Consider the following 18,961-nt stretch of genomic DNA (forward strand, 5'->3'; position numbering starts at 1 on the left):
AGTAATTCAGGAAAAAAAGGATGTGAAGTCTTAGTTACATTCAGAAAATGAGAACTGCTAGACATGGTTAATGTAAGAATGTACTAATTGCTGTTTGGAAGTGAAACAAAGCAGAAATCAAGAAGGCAGCACATCTTACCCAGCACTGGCTTGATACCTTCTTTCAGTAGCTGTTGATCTAAATAAATTACAGATTTTCAAAAGAATGTACACTTGTTCTTTCATAATCTCCTCACTGCTTTCACAAGGCATTCCAACATCTTGGAGTCTTCCAGTTATTTCTTGGCATTTTGGTTTGTGATGATGATATCTGCAACATAGAAAGCTGCTTGGGAACCTCCATTTATTGTAAACTTTTGCATCTTTTGAATAGAGAAGTATGATGTAAATGAGAGAATATCTATATTGGTGTTAACTGTCATAATTTTCTACCTTTCTTTGGATTGGTTTCAGATGCACATGAGTCAGCAGTGTAAAGACCAATGAACAGATCTTTAACAGGGGAGGTGATAAATTCCCATTTGGTCATTGTCTGTTTATAGCTTTCACGAAGTGCCAAGACATTATTGGCATGGACTGTTCTGCAGATTCTATGGTACAACTGAGAATTCCAGTAGGAAAAGATGTTCCCCTCTTTGGACACAGAGAGAGGATCAATCTGTATCACCCAAGGAGAACTGCATCAGAATAAAAATGGCTTCTTTCTGAAGCTGGATATAGCTTTACTGTAACTACTTGTTTGGCAGACTTTCTCTAGAGTTAGGATTTTTAACTTCAGCTTAGATTTTTTTATCAGGAGATGGATAAAACTCCATGCTTTGCAAACCCTCTGTTTTTTTGTCTTCAATCTCTGCTTTGCCTGTGTTGAATTGTTATGTCTCAGAGTTCAAGGGCATGCTCTTATTATCTGTGAGGTATATTGGGCTTCCTGCAGATGTTTTTGGTTACAATTATAAGGGAATCTTCATTCAGATTGGTGATTGCCTTGTCAGTTGTTGCAACCTTCTGTTGAGATGGAAAGCACATAGAGATAAATAGCTCTTGAGGTATACAAAATCAGTAAGTAGGCAGATACATTCTCTATTTTTTCCCTGAGCTGTACAAAGATAGATATATATTTCCATAAGATATGGTAAGGAGAAATGATAGAGGCATAGCAGGGGAACTTCCTAAAGAATATTCTCTGCATCAGCAGTTGCATACATATGGAATTGTCTTTAGACTTGTGATCTATAGAAGAAATGAGGCACCACTTTTCTCAAGTGTTGCTTGGCTATTGCTGCTGTATAATTTAGCCTGAACATTTTCCAGGTTTAGGTGCATTTTTTAAAGTAGTTTGGTTCTCTTTGGGTGAATTTACTCTCCTACTCTCACTTTAAATTGTTTGAGGGATTGTTTTGTCCACAGTCTACCTATTTTTCTGTCTTGCTTTTTGTTTTGCAAAATGGGAATGAGACTGCTGGCAATGCAGACAGCTGGATCTCTAGCTGCTGTTTCAGAAGACATGGTGATAAGAGAGATATGGGGAGCTGAACATTGTTGTGAATGTTGGAGTTTTAACATAGATTGAAATCTCTTTTACAAGGAACACACATAGAATGGGAGGTTGTACGAGATCAGAGATTGTCTGCATATTTAGAACTTTACTGTGACCATCCAATTTTCTCTCTCATATGGGAAGGCAGTCTTCCAGTAGGGGACAAATATGCTGTTTCCTCATTCTTTTGGTTATATTTTTGTTTTATTTGAAAGAGAAAATGTGCTGTTTCTGCTGTGTGCATACATGCAGTCTGGATTCTCCTTTCCTGAAGGCTGTGATTTCGTCCTTGGCTGTTGGTTATGACAAACAGATGTTCTTGTGTCTTTCTCTGCATGTGACCTCTGGTTATGTACTGACATTGTAGTTAGTTTTTGTTCTTTCACTTGGTGTGTCATTCTTGATTTCACACCTTTCTATCTCCAACCATGGTCAATCATTCCCATAGAATGAGATTGTGCTGGTGTCAGTTAACACCAGCTGTCTATTTTTAATGCTGCCAAAAAATGTTAGCAGATATACATAGATCCATGTTTTTTCCCTGTCATCAGGATCACTGAAACAACCCCTCCTACATACACACAATTATTTACTTACCTGAATGTATCTGACCACTCAGGAAAATTCACTGTTATTGAGCTGTCACTGGGTTCAGAAATTGCTTTCGTGGTTGTATGTGATATGACATGGAAAAATATCCAACCTTGTGAAATCTTTTGAAAAACTGGAATTCTGCTGTTGTGAAGCCATCTGACAAATTATGATTTCTTATTGAGACAATCTGATAAAACTATCTTGGTTTTATATTCTGTGTAATTAATATCTAAAGAAAAGTTCCACCTTGGTTTAGATGAGACTGATGCTCTGGCTGTCATAGTAGAATTTTTGTAAGTAATGAGTTGCTTACTGCTAAGACGCAGTTCCCAAATACATCAAGCTGTGTTGCTTAATGTTTAAATTGTATTTCAGAAATAGCTATGAAAAACTCTTTCTGAAACATACATATAGTATTTCTTGTCTATAGTATTAAATGCTATTATACTTTTCTCTCAAAAAAACCCCACCCCAAACCAGTCTGTAACTGGGAATACTTACTTGGAGGGTAGGGAGCAATATCCTGGAGCTGGTTACTTCAGCTCTCAGTGCTTTCTAAATTTCTTGGCCAAGAAATACAAGTAAACTTGCTGTGTTTTGCAGTATGGTCATTAACAAACAGCTGCCTTGCCTGAATAGTAGAATGAATATGCTCTGTGTGAGTTCAAGGTTGCTTTATTCATCCCTTTCCCTTATTTTTCTTGTCTTCACCCAGGGGGTTTTTTAACTGTAAATTGACCAGTGTAATTTTTGAATGGGAGTTTTGTAGGAGGCCTCACTGAAACAGTGTTGCAGACAGCTTTCCCCACAGCAACAAGTTTCAGAAGCACTTGCAGTTTTACTTGAGCTTCATAGTGATTTAAAAACTTATCCCCACAATACTCACCCTTTGCCTTGCCACTGTTTTACATTGTTCTTTTCATGTTGCTGTAATGTGGATTGGCCCAATATAGGCAAAAGGGCCATTTTGGTAGCTATAAAATTCCTGCCTGGAAATTAAAGATCCCTCATAATATTTAGATATTTTATGGACACAGAACTAGTCTTTTTGATGAAACATCACAAGGTCTCAGGAGGAAAACAAGAAAGAAATTCTAGGAAAGTCAGCAGCACATAAAAGTGGTTTTTTTATAATGTAACTTTAAGGAAAAAGTGAAAGGAGAAAAAATTTTGGATGATATGTTGCTCTAGCAAGAAGCTAGATCCAAAGCTTGGATCTTCACTGTTGTTCCAATAGTAAAGACTTGGATTCAGTTATTATTCTGTTCTTTGTGCAATCGTTTACTTTCAAGGTCCAGTTCAGTTCTTAATGAAAGCATAATTTAAGTTCTAATATCTTGAGACTTAGTGAGTTAAGACCTTACTGTGTCTAGTCCTGTTTAATAATGCCATTGTTCTTTGACCCCTTGTGTTTGAATTTTCTCTAAATTGAGTCAGATGTCATACCATATAATCATTCGATATCTGGTTCTTAGTGAGAGCCTGAGCTTTTCTGTTCTGAGTCTCATTAATAAAACCATCACTGTCTTATGTAACTCTTTGTTTTCTGCTGTGGAGATTTCATTTTTCTTTCTTCTATCAAATGCCATGTCCTGTTCTTGGTTAACTGGTCTCATCAAAAGAGGTAACGTCTTCCCTGAATGTCAACACAGTCAAAACATTGATACTGTATGTAGAAAGAAAGCAGTGAGGCAAAAGCCTGAGGGGACTGGGTGCTAACATGAAAGTTCACTAAATTATGTCTCTTTTTGTGTCTCTGAGCATCATGTATTTATATAAATTCAGGTTAATAATATAAGCCCTGAAAAATAGCTAGTAATCTGAAACTGTGCTTGAGAATCTTGTTCTAGTCATACTTAGGAACAATTTTGTATAGTTTCTATGGCTTAACTCTTTGGGATAAAATGCATTCTTTTATTTAGAGGATATTGGGCCATGCAGCATTGGCCTTGCCCACAGTCATGACTTGCACAGGTGTTCTAGTTTTCTTTCAACAGTTTTTGTGTTAGATGTTGTTTCACTGTATGTTGATTGGTCTCATTTTTAACCAAATATTTTCTTATTAAGTGTGAAATCAAGAAAGTGAATCAAAATAAACATAGCTGCTGGGTTTTTTTTAGTTCTGGGACGTGATTAAGACATATTAGCTCACATGGGATTGCTGGTGAGCTCTAGAAGGACGCCTTTTCTGTGTATCCTATGTTTCGTTCCCTGGCTTATCAGACTGTAAGTTCATGTGCACTCCTTTAAATGCCAGAGAAAGTATAGGTGATGTTGGTTCTTTGCCTTGCCCTCTCAACTGTAATGCCTTTGCTGTAAGTCCCTGCACTTCAACAGCAGAAAGAGCTTTTGAAACTGTAGCAGCTGTGTCAGCTTCTTCACCTTTCTGAAGATAAAATGGTAAGTATTATTATGTGAAAATAGCTTCTTACCATTAGCTTGTGTAGTATACTCAGCCTTGCGGAGCCCCTGGTGGTCTAGTGGTAAGGGCGCGGCGCTTTCACCGCCAAGGCCCGGATTCGATTCCCGGTCAGGGCCACTCCCGGGCAGGTGGAGCTCGTTAGCCCTGTAGGCAATCCATCTACGTCCTAAGGACCTCGCTGCCACCGTCCAAGGTCGCTTGGCCCTGGCAGATGAACCTTAGGATTAAAGGGTGGGCTCAGTTCCGCGCACACTGTGTCTCACCTAAAAAATCCAATGCGCAGGCTGGAAGGTGTAAAGACCTTCCCCGGATCTTCACTCGCGAAGACTGGCCATTATTATTATGCTCAGCCTGGGAAAGACTGCCACGTGAAACGATTAGCTATTGAGAACTCTTAGTAAATCTTCAGCTATCCTTATCTGCTTTCATTTGTTTGTATGAGGCTGACTATACTGAGCACTGTGACATCATTCCCTTTGATTTCTGTGTTTTGGATGTGCTCAACAGTGTCTCTGGCAGCTGTGATCTGTATTGGGTTGTTATACTGTGGTTAGTTTTTGCTCCCTACCCCTATAATCTGTGTGTGTGTGCCTAGCCTAGTGCATATCCTTAAGATGACAAGAACCAAAGAGAACAGCAAATAAATTGAGTCCCCTGGAGAAGAAACCAGCATATATGCCAGAACCCTAATTGGGAGGCATTTCTTTCTTCTTCCGCACTAGTTTGTCCCCTACCATTTGGGTCTAAGACCTACCTGCAGCCTCTTGTTTTGATTGCTCTGAATTTCCTACGTCTTTCTGTACTTTGGCTAACCTTCCTGCTGATATCACTTACCCCTGATGTGTCCTTTATTGTCTTAAGTTCCACCCAGGTTGTGCTGACACATAGTGCCAGTCCTTCGTACACCCAAACAATGGATTTCTGTGTTACTGAATGACATTATCTGTAAGTTGCATGTCACTTACTGGATTCTTTCACGGGAGTAGACAGCATTCCAAGGAGTGATACAGTTACTGTCTTTTATTAGTTGTGTGTGTACAGTTTTTACATTCTTTGCATTGAGTCCAGGGGATCGACAATCAAAAAAAGATCTCTGTTCTATAACAAGAAAAGTTGAAGTACTCCCAGACTACTTGGTAGCACCTGCTTCTATCTCTTTTCAAATTCAGGTACAGTGTCTGTCATGTGAAATATACCTGCCAATTCCTTCGATGTAATTTGGAGCATGTGCTTTTTTCAGTTTCGCCGAATTTTTCTAATACTTCTTTTGCAGCTTTTTATCAATAGATAACCATCACACAGGTCTTAATTTTAAAATATTCAAATGTAACATTATTTTTGGTCCCTTAAACTGTAAAAAACCACCAAACAAATGAAATAAGTGGATTCTGCTAGCCTTTTCCTCTAAACTGTATATAACCATCAGACCTGCTTTCTGCTTGGACTTTCTCTTTTCCTCATCCTCTCTAAATCCCATTAATCTCTTTAACCCCTTTAATTCATTCTGGGATTTGCTTTTCTTTGGAAGCATTTACTTATTAATGTTTTTGCCAAGTCATGCTCTTTCTCCAGTTTCCCATTCATTCACTTCCCAATACTATTTTATCTGTGGAGCCCCTGGTGGTCTAGGGGGTAAAGGCGCCGCGCTATCACCGCGGAGACCCGGGTTCGATTCCCGGTCAGGGCCACTCCCGGGCAGGTGGGGCTCGTTAGCCCTAAAGGCAACCCACCTACGTCCTAAGGACCTCGCTGCCACCGTCCAAGCTCGCTTGGCCCCGGCAGATGAACCTTAGGATTAAAGGGTGGGCTCAGTTCCGCGCACACTGTGTCTCACCTAAAAAATCCAATGCGCAGGCTGGAAGGTGGAAAGACCTTCCCCGGATCTTCGCTCGCGAAGACTGGCCATTATTATTATGCTCAGCCTGGGAAAGACTGCCACATGAAACGATTAGCTATTGAGAACTCTTAGTAAATCTTCAGCTATCCTTATCTGCTTTCATTTGTTTGTATGAGGCTGATATACTGAGCACTGTGACATCATTCCCTTGGATTTCTGTGTTTTGGATGTGCTCAACAGTGTCTCTGGCAGCTGTGATCTGTATTGGGTTGTTATACTGTGGTTAGTTTTTGCTCCCTTCCCCTATAATCTGTGTGTGTGTGCCTAGCCTAGTGCATATCCTTAAGATGACAAGAACCAAAGAGAACAGCAAATAAATTGAGTCCTCTGGAGAAGAAACCAGCATATATGCCAGAACCCTAATTGGGAGGCATTTCTTTCTTCTTCCGCACTAGTTTGTCCCCTACCATTTGGGTCTAAGACCTACCTGCAGCCTCTTGTTTTAATTGCTCTGAATTTCCTACGTCTTTCTGTACTTTGGCTAACCTTCCTGCTGATATCACTTACCCCTGACATGTCCTTTATTGTCTTAACTTCCACCCAGGTTGTGCTGACACATAGTGCCAGTCCTTCGTACACCCAAACAATGGATTTCTGTGTTACTGAATGACATTATCTGTAAGTTGCATGTCACTTACTGGATTCTTTCACGGGAGTAGACAGCATTCCAAGGAGTGATACAGTTACTGTCTTTTATTAGTTGTGTGTGTACAGTTTTTACATTCTTTGCATTGAGTCCAGGGGATCGACAATCAAAAAAAGATCTCTGTTCTATAACAAGAAAAGTTGAAGTACTCCCAGACTACTTGGTAGCACCTGCTTCTATCTCTTTTCAAATTCAGGTACAGTGTCTGTCATGTGAAATATACCTGCCAATTCCTTCGATGTAATTTGGAGCATGTGCTTTTTTCAGTTTCGCCGAATTTTTCTAATACTTCTTTTGCAGCTTTTTATCAATAGATAACCATCACACAGGTCTTAATTTTAAAATATTCAAATGTAACATTATTTTTGGTCCCTTAAACTGTAAAAAACCACCAAACAAATGAAATAAGTGGATTCTGCTAGCCTTTTCCTCTAAACTGTATATAACCATCAGACCTGCTTTCTGCTTGGACTTTCTCTTTTCCTCATCCTCTCTAAATCCCATTAATCTCTTTAACCCCTTTAATTCATTCTGGGATTTGCTTTTCTTTGGAAGCATTTACTTATTAATGTTTTTGCCAAGTCATGCTCTTTCTCCAGTTTCCCATTCATTCACTTCCCAATACTATTTTATCTGATAGGCTCATAGCTGTTGTGTTTGTCTTTATATGAACTCCAGATTTGATTTTAGTGGAAACCAATTTTCACTGTAAGTGAAGCACATAGGAAGGAAATGCCACAAAAATAAATCCAAAAGGAGAGAAAGGTTAACTTCAAGTATTGGAAAAGAGGGTTTTCATCAGAGAAGCTTAAAGTATTTAAGTTGCAATGAAGCCTGATAAAGATATTGACTGGTAGTTTGGTGATCTGCTGAAGTCTTCTTGCTTCAGATTTTCACAGTGTGTCAATTGTCCCAGTTTCAGATACTTAGAACAGACTAGGCACACTGTGCTTTACCTTTGCTCAGTAATGAAACAAAAAGCACTTGGAGGGAAACTGTCCCTTACAGGTTCAGTTTCTCAATGAATGATGTGAGGTGTTCTGCCCTTGCTGCCCACTCCCAGAGAGGTTTCTGCAAGTTACGACTATTGCTGTTATATACTGAGAGAATTTTGTACTGCATTTCACACTGTCTGGTTGTTTTTCTTTCCTAGAAAACCAATAATGGTATTGCCTTGTGGTCATGGAGTATATGAAGCCATCTAGTCCAACTCCTAAAGTCTGACTTGGCCAAGATGCTAGAAATGATAGAAAGAGACTAATTGTGAAGGTCATCCGGATGTCTTCGTTGTCAGTCCTACCCTTTCCCTCAAGGGAATACACTTGTGGTAAATAGCCTTGCACTCTAAGGTGCCTGTGTTCCAGAAGCAACCACTACTTTAGCTGAAGATCTCTGTTGTAGCTTCTTCCTAGGATTATTTTTCTGAGGATATCTTCTAGAAGAATATCTCCTTTCCTAACAATTCGCCAAATACTCCTGCTTACATCAACATACAGATGTCTAATTTCAGTATTCCAGTTTTTCCCATTAATTGCGCAGAAGTCTCTGATGCAAGGTGATACATATGTCAAGTTTTGTTGTCTTAATTGTGTGTTTTAAAACCATCTCTCTTTAGAGCTGTTAGTGCAGTGCAAAGAACCTAATAGTATTACCTTTGTTTTCTCCCCTGCTACTGTTGCTTTCTTCCCCTACTCTTCTGTCTTCAGCTGTATTTGTCAAATTTATACATAAGCTTGTGCTTTGGGTTAGTTTTATCCAAGAAACGGTGTTGTCTTTTTCATTTATAAGTTTTTTTGCATTGCATATGTAATTTTTTAATTTATTTCTTGTCTGCTACATCGCAAAAACTAGACCTTCACAGGTTATGTTAAATACTCCATTAGGTTGCAAGGTTCTACTAGCCTGGTTAGCTACCCAGGGACCTAGCTTTAGTTTGGGATTTTTTGGCTATGAATTATGGGGCTGATGGCCAGTAGAAATACTGAGCTCTGTAGCCCAAAGAGAGCAGAAAGTGAAAATTGTAAACCACACAAAAAACCAACAAACCACTAGCCCTATGGCATAATCTGCTTCCACTTTAAACAGCCTTGGACTTTGTGGTGGTAACATTGCAAGCAGACCTTGGAAAAAAGAATACATCCATTAGATGAGTGATGTACTTTGCAGAGACTGGTGCAAACCTATTTTGCTTCAAAGATTTTGTCTGTAGTATTGTCCATGTGTACAGTACAAATAGCTCTAGCAGTTGTTATTGGTGAACATTTTGTTCATAGACTACATCACAAAGACTTGTGTTATTACAAGTAGCAAGAAAGAATGAGTGTCTACTGTACTAAATGAAGAGGAGTGGATACTTTGGGAAATATGCTAGTAATAATCATAAAATTGCTGCTGTAAAGCGGTAAAGAAGAAAAGTCTTCGTGTGAAAATCAGGAAGCTTCAACTGTAGTGAGTGTTTAGGATGGCTTAAGAAAAAGAGCTAAGGTTTGAAGTCTGTTCTAAATGTCATAGGAAATGTGCTTTTGGGTTAGCCCTTAGGGTAAAAATCTGACTAATGGTCTGGTTCTCAGTGGTCATGACACCTTTATATGATTAATTTGAATAATTTCAGTGATTAATTCTGATAATTTAGGAATGCTTCTTACTATTTGTTAGCAGTTCCCTACATGGATGTGGGAGACTACTACAAATCAGAAATGGCCTGATTGAGCTTATTGTGCCAGTGAGAAACTGTGACAAATCAGCTACTCATGCATTTTCTTACCAATGCAATCCTCTGTTCTATCTTCTGAATGAATGAGGCTGCCTTGGGAAGGGAATAAATAGAGGGAGTACCTGAATTCCTTTTTGTTCTAATCTACAGGAAAAGACACTGTTGAATTTTACTTGACTGCTCAGTTGACTGAGACACTCAAGTCCATGGTGAATTTAGAATAAATAAACCTCACACACAAAACTCCTTGAATGAGAGTTTATGGAAAAATATTTGTTGGGCTCCCACCTCTACTTATGCTGATTTTAGACCCTCATCAAATCTTCTATACTCCTTAGACCTATGTGGATAGATTACAATTTCCACAGCAAAACAGTGCTGGTTAGTGTATCCTGCTGTAATCCCCTCTGTCCTACTAACAAAAATAGAAGCTTCTCTGAGTATTTCTACATCTTCTTTCCCCTCTTCAATCTAAGAAAACTGAAAAGTGTCCTTTTGGGATGGGAGTATGGGATGTCTTTTTTGGGGTAACTCAGAGATTATGGTGGGAACTGTTAAGTTGGAGACTTTGCTTATTAACACTGAATTGCATTAGTGCTATGAAGATAAAGATCTCTAATACTGGTCAAGGATTTTGTGTATTACTTATGCGGAGTGTATTTGTGTAGCTTCTCTTTTCAGTTGAAATTGTAGACATCTGTTAATTAAAATAGTACTCAAGTCCAAATAACACATTTATTCGTTTATTCATTTGCAGCAGTACGCTTTCACACTTACAAACTCAGGACACTGCTAGTAGTAATATTTGCAAATGAAAACTGCATAATTTGCTATTCTAATCTAATTTCGACCAATGTTTGATAATTTATATTTTGTTTACTGTGCTGATGTCTGGACTCAGAACTGATGCTTTTGTATATGTGAACTTGGGCTTCTAAGAGCAAAATGAGGATTTCAAACTGTAGTTCAGAACCCCCCCATTTGTAGTGGTCACACATGGAGAGAACCATCAAGGAAGGGGAAGTGATGGGAAGCTTCCTAAAATTCTTCTGAGTATGTTCGTTCCATTCCCAAACGTAGGCATGGATACAGGAGGCTGTCATTAGTGTACCATGAACACACTGTTTCTGCCACCGAAGGATGATGCATTAGAGTAATTCTGGTTTTTGTAAGAAGCAGAGCTTAAAATAGAATGGTATGGTATGCAAGAATGTATTCTTTCTAAACATAAAGGCTTCTTTGTGTCATAATAAAGTACAGACTTTAAAAATTTTTATTATTAATGTCCCTCAAATATATTTTGTTCTTTTCATTGAAGTGGCCAACTTTATGATGCCTGGTTTTGTAAAAGCTTTTTTTTCTCCCCCACCTTCCCCCTTTTGTTACTATTTTCCATTTTGTCTCATTTTCTGGTCAGTTTTAATTTTCATTTCCAGTCTCTGATTTTTTAATATTTTTTAAATCTAAAGTATTTTACCTTCTTTTTAGGTCTGTATTAACTCTCTGGAATGCTAACCCTAAGAGAGGAGTGTTAAGAGCTGAGTGATCACCCTTGACATACTTAATTGTAGACAACTTGTTTGAACTGGTAACACTTGGAAAATGAAAGTGATGTATTTGTTTTGTTATTTCCATGGAAACGAGATCTGTATAATGAGCTTCTGAAAACAAGTTACAAATATACACAAAGAAGCTGATGCTTTGAAGCAATTGTTTAATAGAAAGAAATTAGTTCTTTTGGGGGGGTTACAGTTGGGTGTTTTTGTGGTGTGTTTATTTTTCTAGTTTAACTTCATGACCTCTGAAAAGCTGGTATTAGGAAGGGGTTTTCTGAATGTGAACAGGGTATTAAAAATGCTGGAAATAAACTGAGGGTTTATTACCCTTATGTGTTATGCAGTGTTCATAGTATTATAATTTTTCATACAATAGTTTGGGTTGGGAGAGACCTTTTACAGATCATCTAGTTGAACACCACTGCCCCTGCCACCTCCCTCCCTCTCCCCAGTGAGCAGGGACATACTCATGAGACCAGGTTGCTCAGAGCCCCATCCAACCTGACCCTGAATGTTCAAGGGCATCTATCACCTCTCTGGACAACCTGTTCCAGTGTTTTACCACCCTCCTAAAAAAATTCTTCCTTATATCTAGTCTGAATCTGGCCTGTTTTAGTTTACAACATTACCCTGTCCTATCATAACAGGCCCTGCTAATATCCCTGTCCCCGTCTTTCTTGTAAGACCTCTTTAGGTACTGAAAAGCTGCAATAAAGTCTCCTGGAGTTTTGTTTTCTCCAGGCTGAACAACCCCAACTCTCTCAGCTTTTCCTCATGGCAGAGGTGTTGCTTCCCTTTCATCTTCATAGACCTCCTTTGGACCCACTCTAATAGTTCCATGTCATTCTTATGTTGGGGGCCCCAGAGCTGGATATAGTGCTCCAGAGGGGCAGAATCACATCCCTCGACCTGCTGGTCATGCTGCTTTTGATGCAGGCCAGGGTATGGTTTGGCCTTGTGGGCTGTGAGTGAACAGTGCCGGCTCATGTGCAATTTTCCATCCAATAGTACTCTCAAGTCATTATCCACAGGGTGTTTTTATGGATCTGAAGAGAGCTGATCCTCTGGCTGAGGTTTGTTGAGAGACTTACTCTGTCATTTCTACCTACTCAGTCTGTTTTCTCCTCTGCATTCAACCCATGACTGTACAGACAGAAGAGAAGGCAGTAGAATGCTGTCCTAATTGGTAATAATGATGACAGCAACTGCTCAGGGGTGTAGGATTGCTACTTGGTAATTTAGATGCTGGTAAATGGCATACATGTTCCATACCTGACCAAAAAAAAAAAAAAAAGGCCAGAACACATGAGTTAATCAAGAGTTATGTTCCTAGGGTTTTCCACAAGACTTGATGTATGATACAACTGTAGAGTTTTTGAGTTAATTGTGGTGATGTACAAGTGTTTGTACCTTGTGGTGATGTACAGGGGTTTGATAATATTGTAATAGATGGAGGGGAGAGTGGTGACGTTTTTGGAGTGTAGAAAAAGATAATGAATTTCAAAATTAAAGCTGCTTTATTTAGGAGACTTGGGATATAGTTGCAAAAATTCCTTTACTTTCAATCCTGTTTCTGGTGTCACTCCAGTTAATGTTGTTTTCTGGTAAAGAATATCAGCCACAGTGCACATTTCTTTTTCTTTTGAGGTCCAACTGTAATACTAAAAAAAACCTACATTGGTCACATATGTGTCCAATTTGTTGGTAACACCTTAAGTTGGAGGGAAAAAAACCCTGATTTCTTTGCCCCATGTAAGTGACAGGGAAAAGAGCAAATGTGAAAGATAGGTATACCTGTGTCTTGTACTAGATGTTCTTTGTTCCTCTCAGTGCCCTTATTTATGTATTTTTCCTTTTAATTAAAAAAAACAAGCAGTCATGCTCTTCTGTTAATAAGTGTGCAACCAAAAATTCTTCATGTGTTAATAAAACCCGTGAGGTCAGTTCAGTTGGTTAGAGCATGCTGCTACTAATGCCAACATTGTGGGTTAGATCCCCACATGGGCCATTCACTTAAGAGTTGGACTCGATGATCCTTGTGGGTCCCTTCCAACTCAGAATATTCTGTGAAAAATAAAGGAGTCAACATGAATTTCAGCAGGTTTTGCTGAAAGTGATCATTCCCTTTCCCATTGTGATGATCATCACTGATGATCCAAGCTAAATCTATGTGCTACAGAAAATTATCTTTGAAATGTTTGTGTGGTAGACTTGGCCATAAATCTGCAGTGAACAAGGGCCTAAGGGAGTTGTTATGCTGAAGTTTTGCACTGATTGCCAGTTCTGTCTTTTTCTAAAGGAGAGACAAACCAAAATGAAGTCTTGACTGCTTGAACTAGTTAAAAGTTCTTGTATGTGTTTCATCAGAAGCGGGATGTTAATCCTATTAATGAAAATCCTGGAGAAATTCCAAGTAGTTAATTGCAATTTATTCCATGTGTCTTTCTGATTAATGAAATACTGGATTATATTCTGCATTTTTACTGTCATGATGTTCTTTCACTAGCTAATTCCCTGAGATACTCAAGCACATGCTTCACCTAAAGCAGACAAGTAGTTGCCAAAAGTGTTGTTTGGTCAAAAACCAGAAAAAATTTATTTTGTGGGGGTTCTTGGGATTTGCTACATACGTTGGGCTGCACTGGAAATAAAGCATGCCAGTGATGAATGGTTATGTAAAGCATTCTGTTAGTGTTGAATTTTGTTGTGAATAACTAATTTCTCCTTATTTTGAAAACCTGGGATAAAATTTTGGTTTGTGTTTAATTAAATGAAGTAGGAATTGCTTCCTAACTGATGGTCTCTAAACCAGAGATCTCACTTCTTTTCACCAGTGGAGGCACTCTTCCACTGGGAGGGATTTGACCACAGAAGATGTCTAGGAGATCAAAGATAAAGCAATGACAGATAGTTGAATTGCTCCTCACAGTGGTCTTTTTGACACTTGAAATAAAATTAGATTTCTATGCATAGTTTTTCTAGCCCACTATTTCTATTACCAGTGCACACTTTCTCTATCCTAACATCTATTGTTTATTCCTGCATAAACAGCTGTCACTGCTGAAAGGACTGGTCTGGACTGTGTGGTGGTGGCTGGTTTGTTTTTCCTGAAAAATTTTTTTTGCTTGAAATGCTCTCTAAATTGGCATAAAAAGAAATACTCAAGCAGCAAACAAAACTTGTGTAGTAGCATGTTTCCCAGCAACATGGACTCTCAAATATTACTTTGACTTTGAGGGTTTTGTAATGTTGGAAACATTTTCTGCTTTTGAAGATGGTCCTATTTAAGATTAAATCAGTGTAAGTATTAAAACAACTTTTTGAAAATGTTTCTAGCTATTAAATTTTATCTATTAATTTAATCTATTAAATTTTAACTTAAAATACAAGGCAACATTTTGAGGTGTAAATTCTTATCCAAAAGACCAGGTAATCCTTAATTTACTGATACAGGAACAGGTGTGGCTTCTGTCTGCTGTAATTCACAGAAAAATAAAAATAGGAATTTTTAAAATGGTGAGTAAACTCACTAATGCTGTGGCCTCATACCTGAATTTTAAAATGATGAGCACTAAAAATTGTTCTGTATTAGGGAATAGAATAGAACAGTGTGTACTCCACAACATTATCTCCTGCCTAAACTGAATATTTTAAAATTCTAGAAAACAGGCATGCATTAACCTGCTTTGGGTTAAACACATCTCTGTAGTGAATGCTGAGTTTCCTTGTAAGAGTTCTATCAATTGAACCCTCTGGTCTGACGGGACAAAAAAGATCTGCAGCAATAACAGTATAAATTGGTGTTTGTAAAGTGTGAATTTCCTACTGGTCAGATTTTGCACCATACACTGCTATAACAAAACCCTCTCCACTAAAAGTAAATGTAAGTAAGTGATTTACTAATGTGGAAATATGGTCTTCCTATTAGTGAAAACAACAGCAAGTATTCAGCTCTGAATATCCAGGGGCTTTATGAGTTTATCAGACTGCTATTGTGTTTTCCGTGCACCTGTGAATGTTTTTTGAAGGTGATGGTCTAAGAAGCAGAACATGTATTGAATTTAAATGTGTCATTTAAAAATTTTGTCAGTCTTTAATAGAGAAGGATTTTCAAGTTTTTAAATGCTTTTCAATAGTTTGCTTTACACAATAGCATTATTCTTAATTTACTTGTGAATACATGAATAGTGAATAATATGATAAACAGTTATTCAAAGAGGAACAAAAAATAGTAAATAACAAGACTTATCTAAGATGCTTCAGTTATTGTCTTATGCATGCAGGCTTTACAAATGATCAACCAAATGAGGCTATATTTGATTTGATGAGCTGCAGGCATTTTAACAGCAGATCAGGTCCCTCTGTTTCCTCTTTATTTCTGAATGTTTGTCAAGGGAAATTTCTGAAGTGTTGTCTTATTGATGTACCTAAAAACCAAAAGTGATGTTCCTGGGGTATCTTTTATTTGACGGCATAAATGGGCTGCATGGGTCTTCCTGTTCTGTTGTTCGCTGTGGTAAACCAAAGCCATTCTGCTATTCCTGGAATATTTTTGTGCTCTCTGGTAATTTCTTTCAATTGCTGTTTGTTTCAACAGGGCAAAGGGCAGCAGAACTATTACTTTTGATCAGTTTAAGGAAGCTCTTCAAGAACTCTCCAAGAAGCGATTTAAAGGCAAGAGTGAAGAGGAGGCACTTCAAGAAATGTATAAACTAATTGAAGGAAAAGGCCCAGGTTTATCTGGAGTAACGGTATGTTACTGATCTAATGGATGCATTGTTTCCACCTGTCCTTTGTTCCACTGCAGTGTTGTTGTATTCACCTGCTTCCCTTTACAATCCACAAATCCAATTCCTCTGTGAGCCCAAAGGCAACAACTACTGAGCAGAATGGGAGCGAAGATTATGCAACAGCCAAGTATTGCATACTATGTATTCTTGTGTGGCGCTGTCATTGCTCCTGTCAGAATTGTAGTACCACCTAGCAGCACTGTCAGGAAACTTTGGAGCTCTTGTGTATGGTTAGAACAAAGAAATATTCATGAAGGAGGTGTATCCAAATCAAAGAGAGTAGAAAGGAATTAAATTTAGAACCTCATTAGACATTTCTGAGATGTTGTGTGAAATACCAAAATGACTAAAGTAAAGACATCATAAAATACATTTAATTGCATCATGTGAATCCCAGAACACTGGAAATTTGAGAAAAATTATCACATGGTCTGTCTTTGTTTTTTGTTTATCTCCAAGTCTGTCGGAACTATAATGTTCTTTCTTTTTCATTTTAAAATATTGCTATTAAGCTTTATGTTTGAAAAGGAAGTTATAAAGCCTACTGTACATAAGTTTGGTTGTCCTTTTAAATGCTCAGGCTAGGCAAGCTTTTACCCTGTAGCTTAGGACATACTGGAGTGTTTACCATCAGCTTGAATAGTACTGCAGTTTAGTTCATCTGCTTAAAATTTGTGATCCTGCTGAATTTTGGCTTTAGAACGGTGAATGAAAATATAATCTTTCCAGAAATTCGTTCTGTACAAATGGTCAGGGTAAATATCATGTGGAAAGATCTCTTTTGAGTTGTACGATTTGTCAGATTTTTACCAGATTTTATTTTATTGCTCTTTTTACTCTCATTTAAAACAAGTGGTAGTTTTGATACTGACTTAAAATGTTGAACCTTCCTTTTTGTTCTTCACTTATCTTAGTAAATTTGAAGAACTTCATCTGTTCAGGAGTTCTCCTTTTGAATCATGTACATTATTCTAGGCCTCACTCCTGATTCCATTTTTGGTATTACCTCAATCAGACATTGAAATTAACAGTGTCTGCTACTAAGGCAATAGCCTCTCTCTGTGTGGGGGACAGGGTGATAAGAGAGCTTTGCAGATGCAGGTGATATCATGTAGGTTCTGCAGAGGTATGGGAGTGTGGCAGCAGCAGAGGGAGAAGGAATGGAGGGGGAATATGAGCCAGCAGTGTGAGGCTTGCCTGTACTCCTGTTGTATGTACAGTCCTGTGGAGAGTTGGAGAAAAAGTAAAGAAAGATCACAATATTCTCTCTTGCTACCTGGAAAAGTAAAAGACAGGAGGCAGAGATTAAAAGCGAGGGAGATTGCAGGCTTGGGAGTGTGTGTATGTGTGTGTGTGTATATAAAACCAATTTTCGTGTTTGCTTTATCATGCTAATTTAGTTTGTGGATGGCAAAAATTACATATGGACTTGGCTATTAAGGGCATTAAAATAAATACATTAATACATGGCCATTCTGTCCCTGCAACCCAGGGATGCAGATATGAAATATCTATACAAGCATACTAATGCTTTCTTTGTTTACTATGGGAAGTCTGTATCCTGGAAATTTTAAGTAGGACTGCTTTCTGTATGGTTAGACAGAGTCACATGAAGCTTTTCTTAAACTGTTCTAGGATAACTCAGTCATGCCATGTAGTGTGTGCCCTGCTGTGTATAGCTCTGCTGTACATCGTGTAGATTTGGTTCAGGTTCCAGACAGAAAACTGAAGTGTAACTACTGACACATTAATCTAAACATATTAGGGAAGGAGTTGAAAGCATAATTAAGTGAAGGTTGTGGATAAGAATACTTCAGCAGCATGTGGGAATTTTTGTGTCTTAGCTTCTTATTTCTTGTACTGGGTATTTTGGGGAGGCAGTCAGGGGAGGGCATATGTCTGTACTGAATGGCAACCTGGGGAAACCACTGCTTCAACAGGACAGTTGGAAAGTTTACCTTCGTATGAGGATTTTCGTGTATGTTGCAATAGAAGGGGTTTTTTTTCTTTTCCTGTTTATTATTTTTCTTTTCCTTTGGAATGTTATGGAATTACAGAAATCCTTGCCTGATGTGGTTGAGAAGGCTCAGCAGCCAGACAGTGAAACTGAGTGAATTTCGGGCTGCTTTCTAATGTGCAACAGAAAGTGTATGGTTGGCTTGGGCACACAGAAAGAAAAACAACAGGAAAGTGATAGGGGTTAATGAGCCCAGTAGCTTTATTAGCTCATTTGATAGTGATCTGTCAATAAAATATACAATACAGGTCATGTAACTTGGACAGCTTATAATCAGACATGTAAATGAAGTCTAGGGCCTTTTAGTTATCCTCAGTCCTACCCAAAGGTTACAAGAGCAAGACTGGGGTTCTTTCTTTTTCTGTACTAAAGGCTTTGTGCCATAACAATGTTGAATGCATTTCTACACCTCCTGTGGAACAGATACTCTTAAAATAAAACCACTTCAGTGGTTGAACTTCAGTGTGTATTCATCAGGTCCCCTGACATAGAAATGCAGAATGATTTCAATTGCAAGAGACCTGGGATGATCCCATTCAAACCTGCTGATAGGATGGCAAACTTCAAATCCAGATCAGGGTATTTGGGGCTCAATCCAGTTACATTTGCTGTGAGAGTGGTGTGGGTGGCAGGGCAGTGCAGCAGTGACAACACTTTAAAAGCTGGGTGATGGGTACTTAGAGTAATGGTGATGTGGGCAAGATTGATTTCTCACAAAAATGGACCTGTTAGGGAAAGGGCAGGGAAGCCGAGAGGCTTAGAAATTCCACTTAAGACTTTGTGGATCTG

The 18,961-nt window shown here is 38.4% G+C and overlaps 1 protein-coding gene across 2 annotated transcripts in view; it reads left to right on the forward strand.

The window, feature by feature from the left end:
- Positions 1 to 18,961, forward strand: part of TPPP (tubulin polymerization promoting protein) — a 73,223-nt gene that overhangs the window by 28,136 nt on the left and 26,126 nt on the right. For both annotated transcript variants that reach the window (XM_050324575.1, XM_050324583.1), the window contains exon 3: positions 15,963 to 16,116. In XM_050324575.1, coding sequence (XP_050180532.1) covers positions 15,963 to 16,116 — 154 coding nt within the window. The remainder of the gene's footprint in view (positions 1 to 15,962; positions 16,117 to 18,961) is intronic.

This window comes from Myiozetetes cayanensis, unplaced genomic scaffold (genome assembly GCF_022539395.1).
Source record: "Myiozetetes cayanensis isolate MyiCay16 unplaced genomic scaffold, myiCay2020 scf1, whole genome shotgun sequence".
Lineage (NCBI taxonomy): Eukaryota > Metazoa > Chordata > Aves > Passeriformes > Tyrannidae > Myiozetetes > Myiozetetes cayanensis.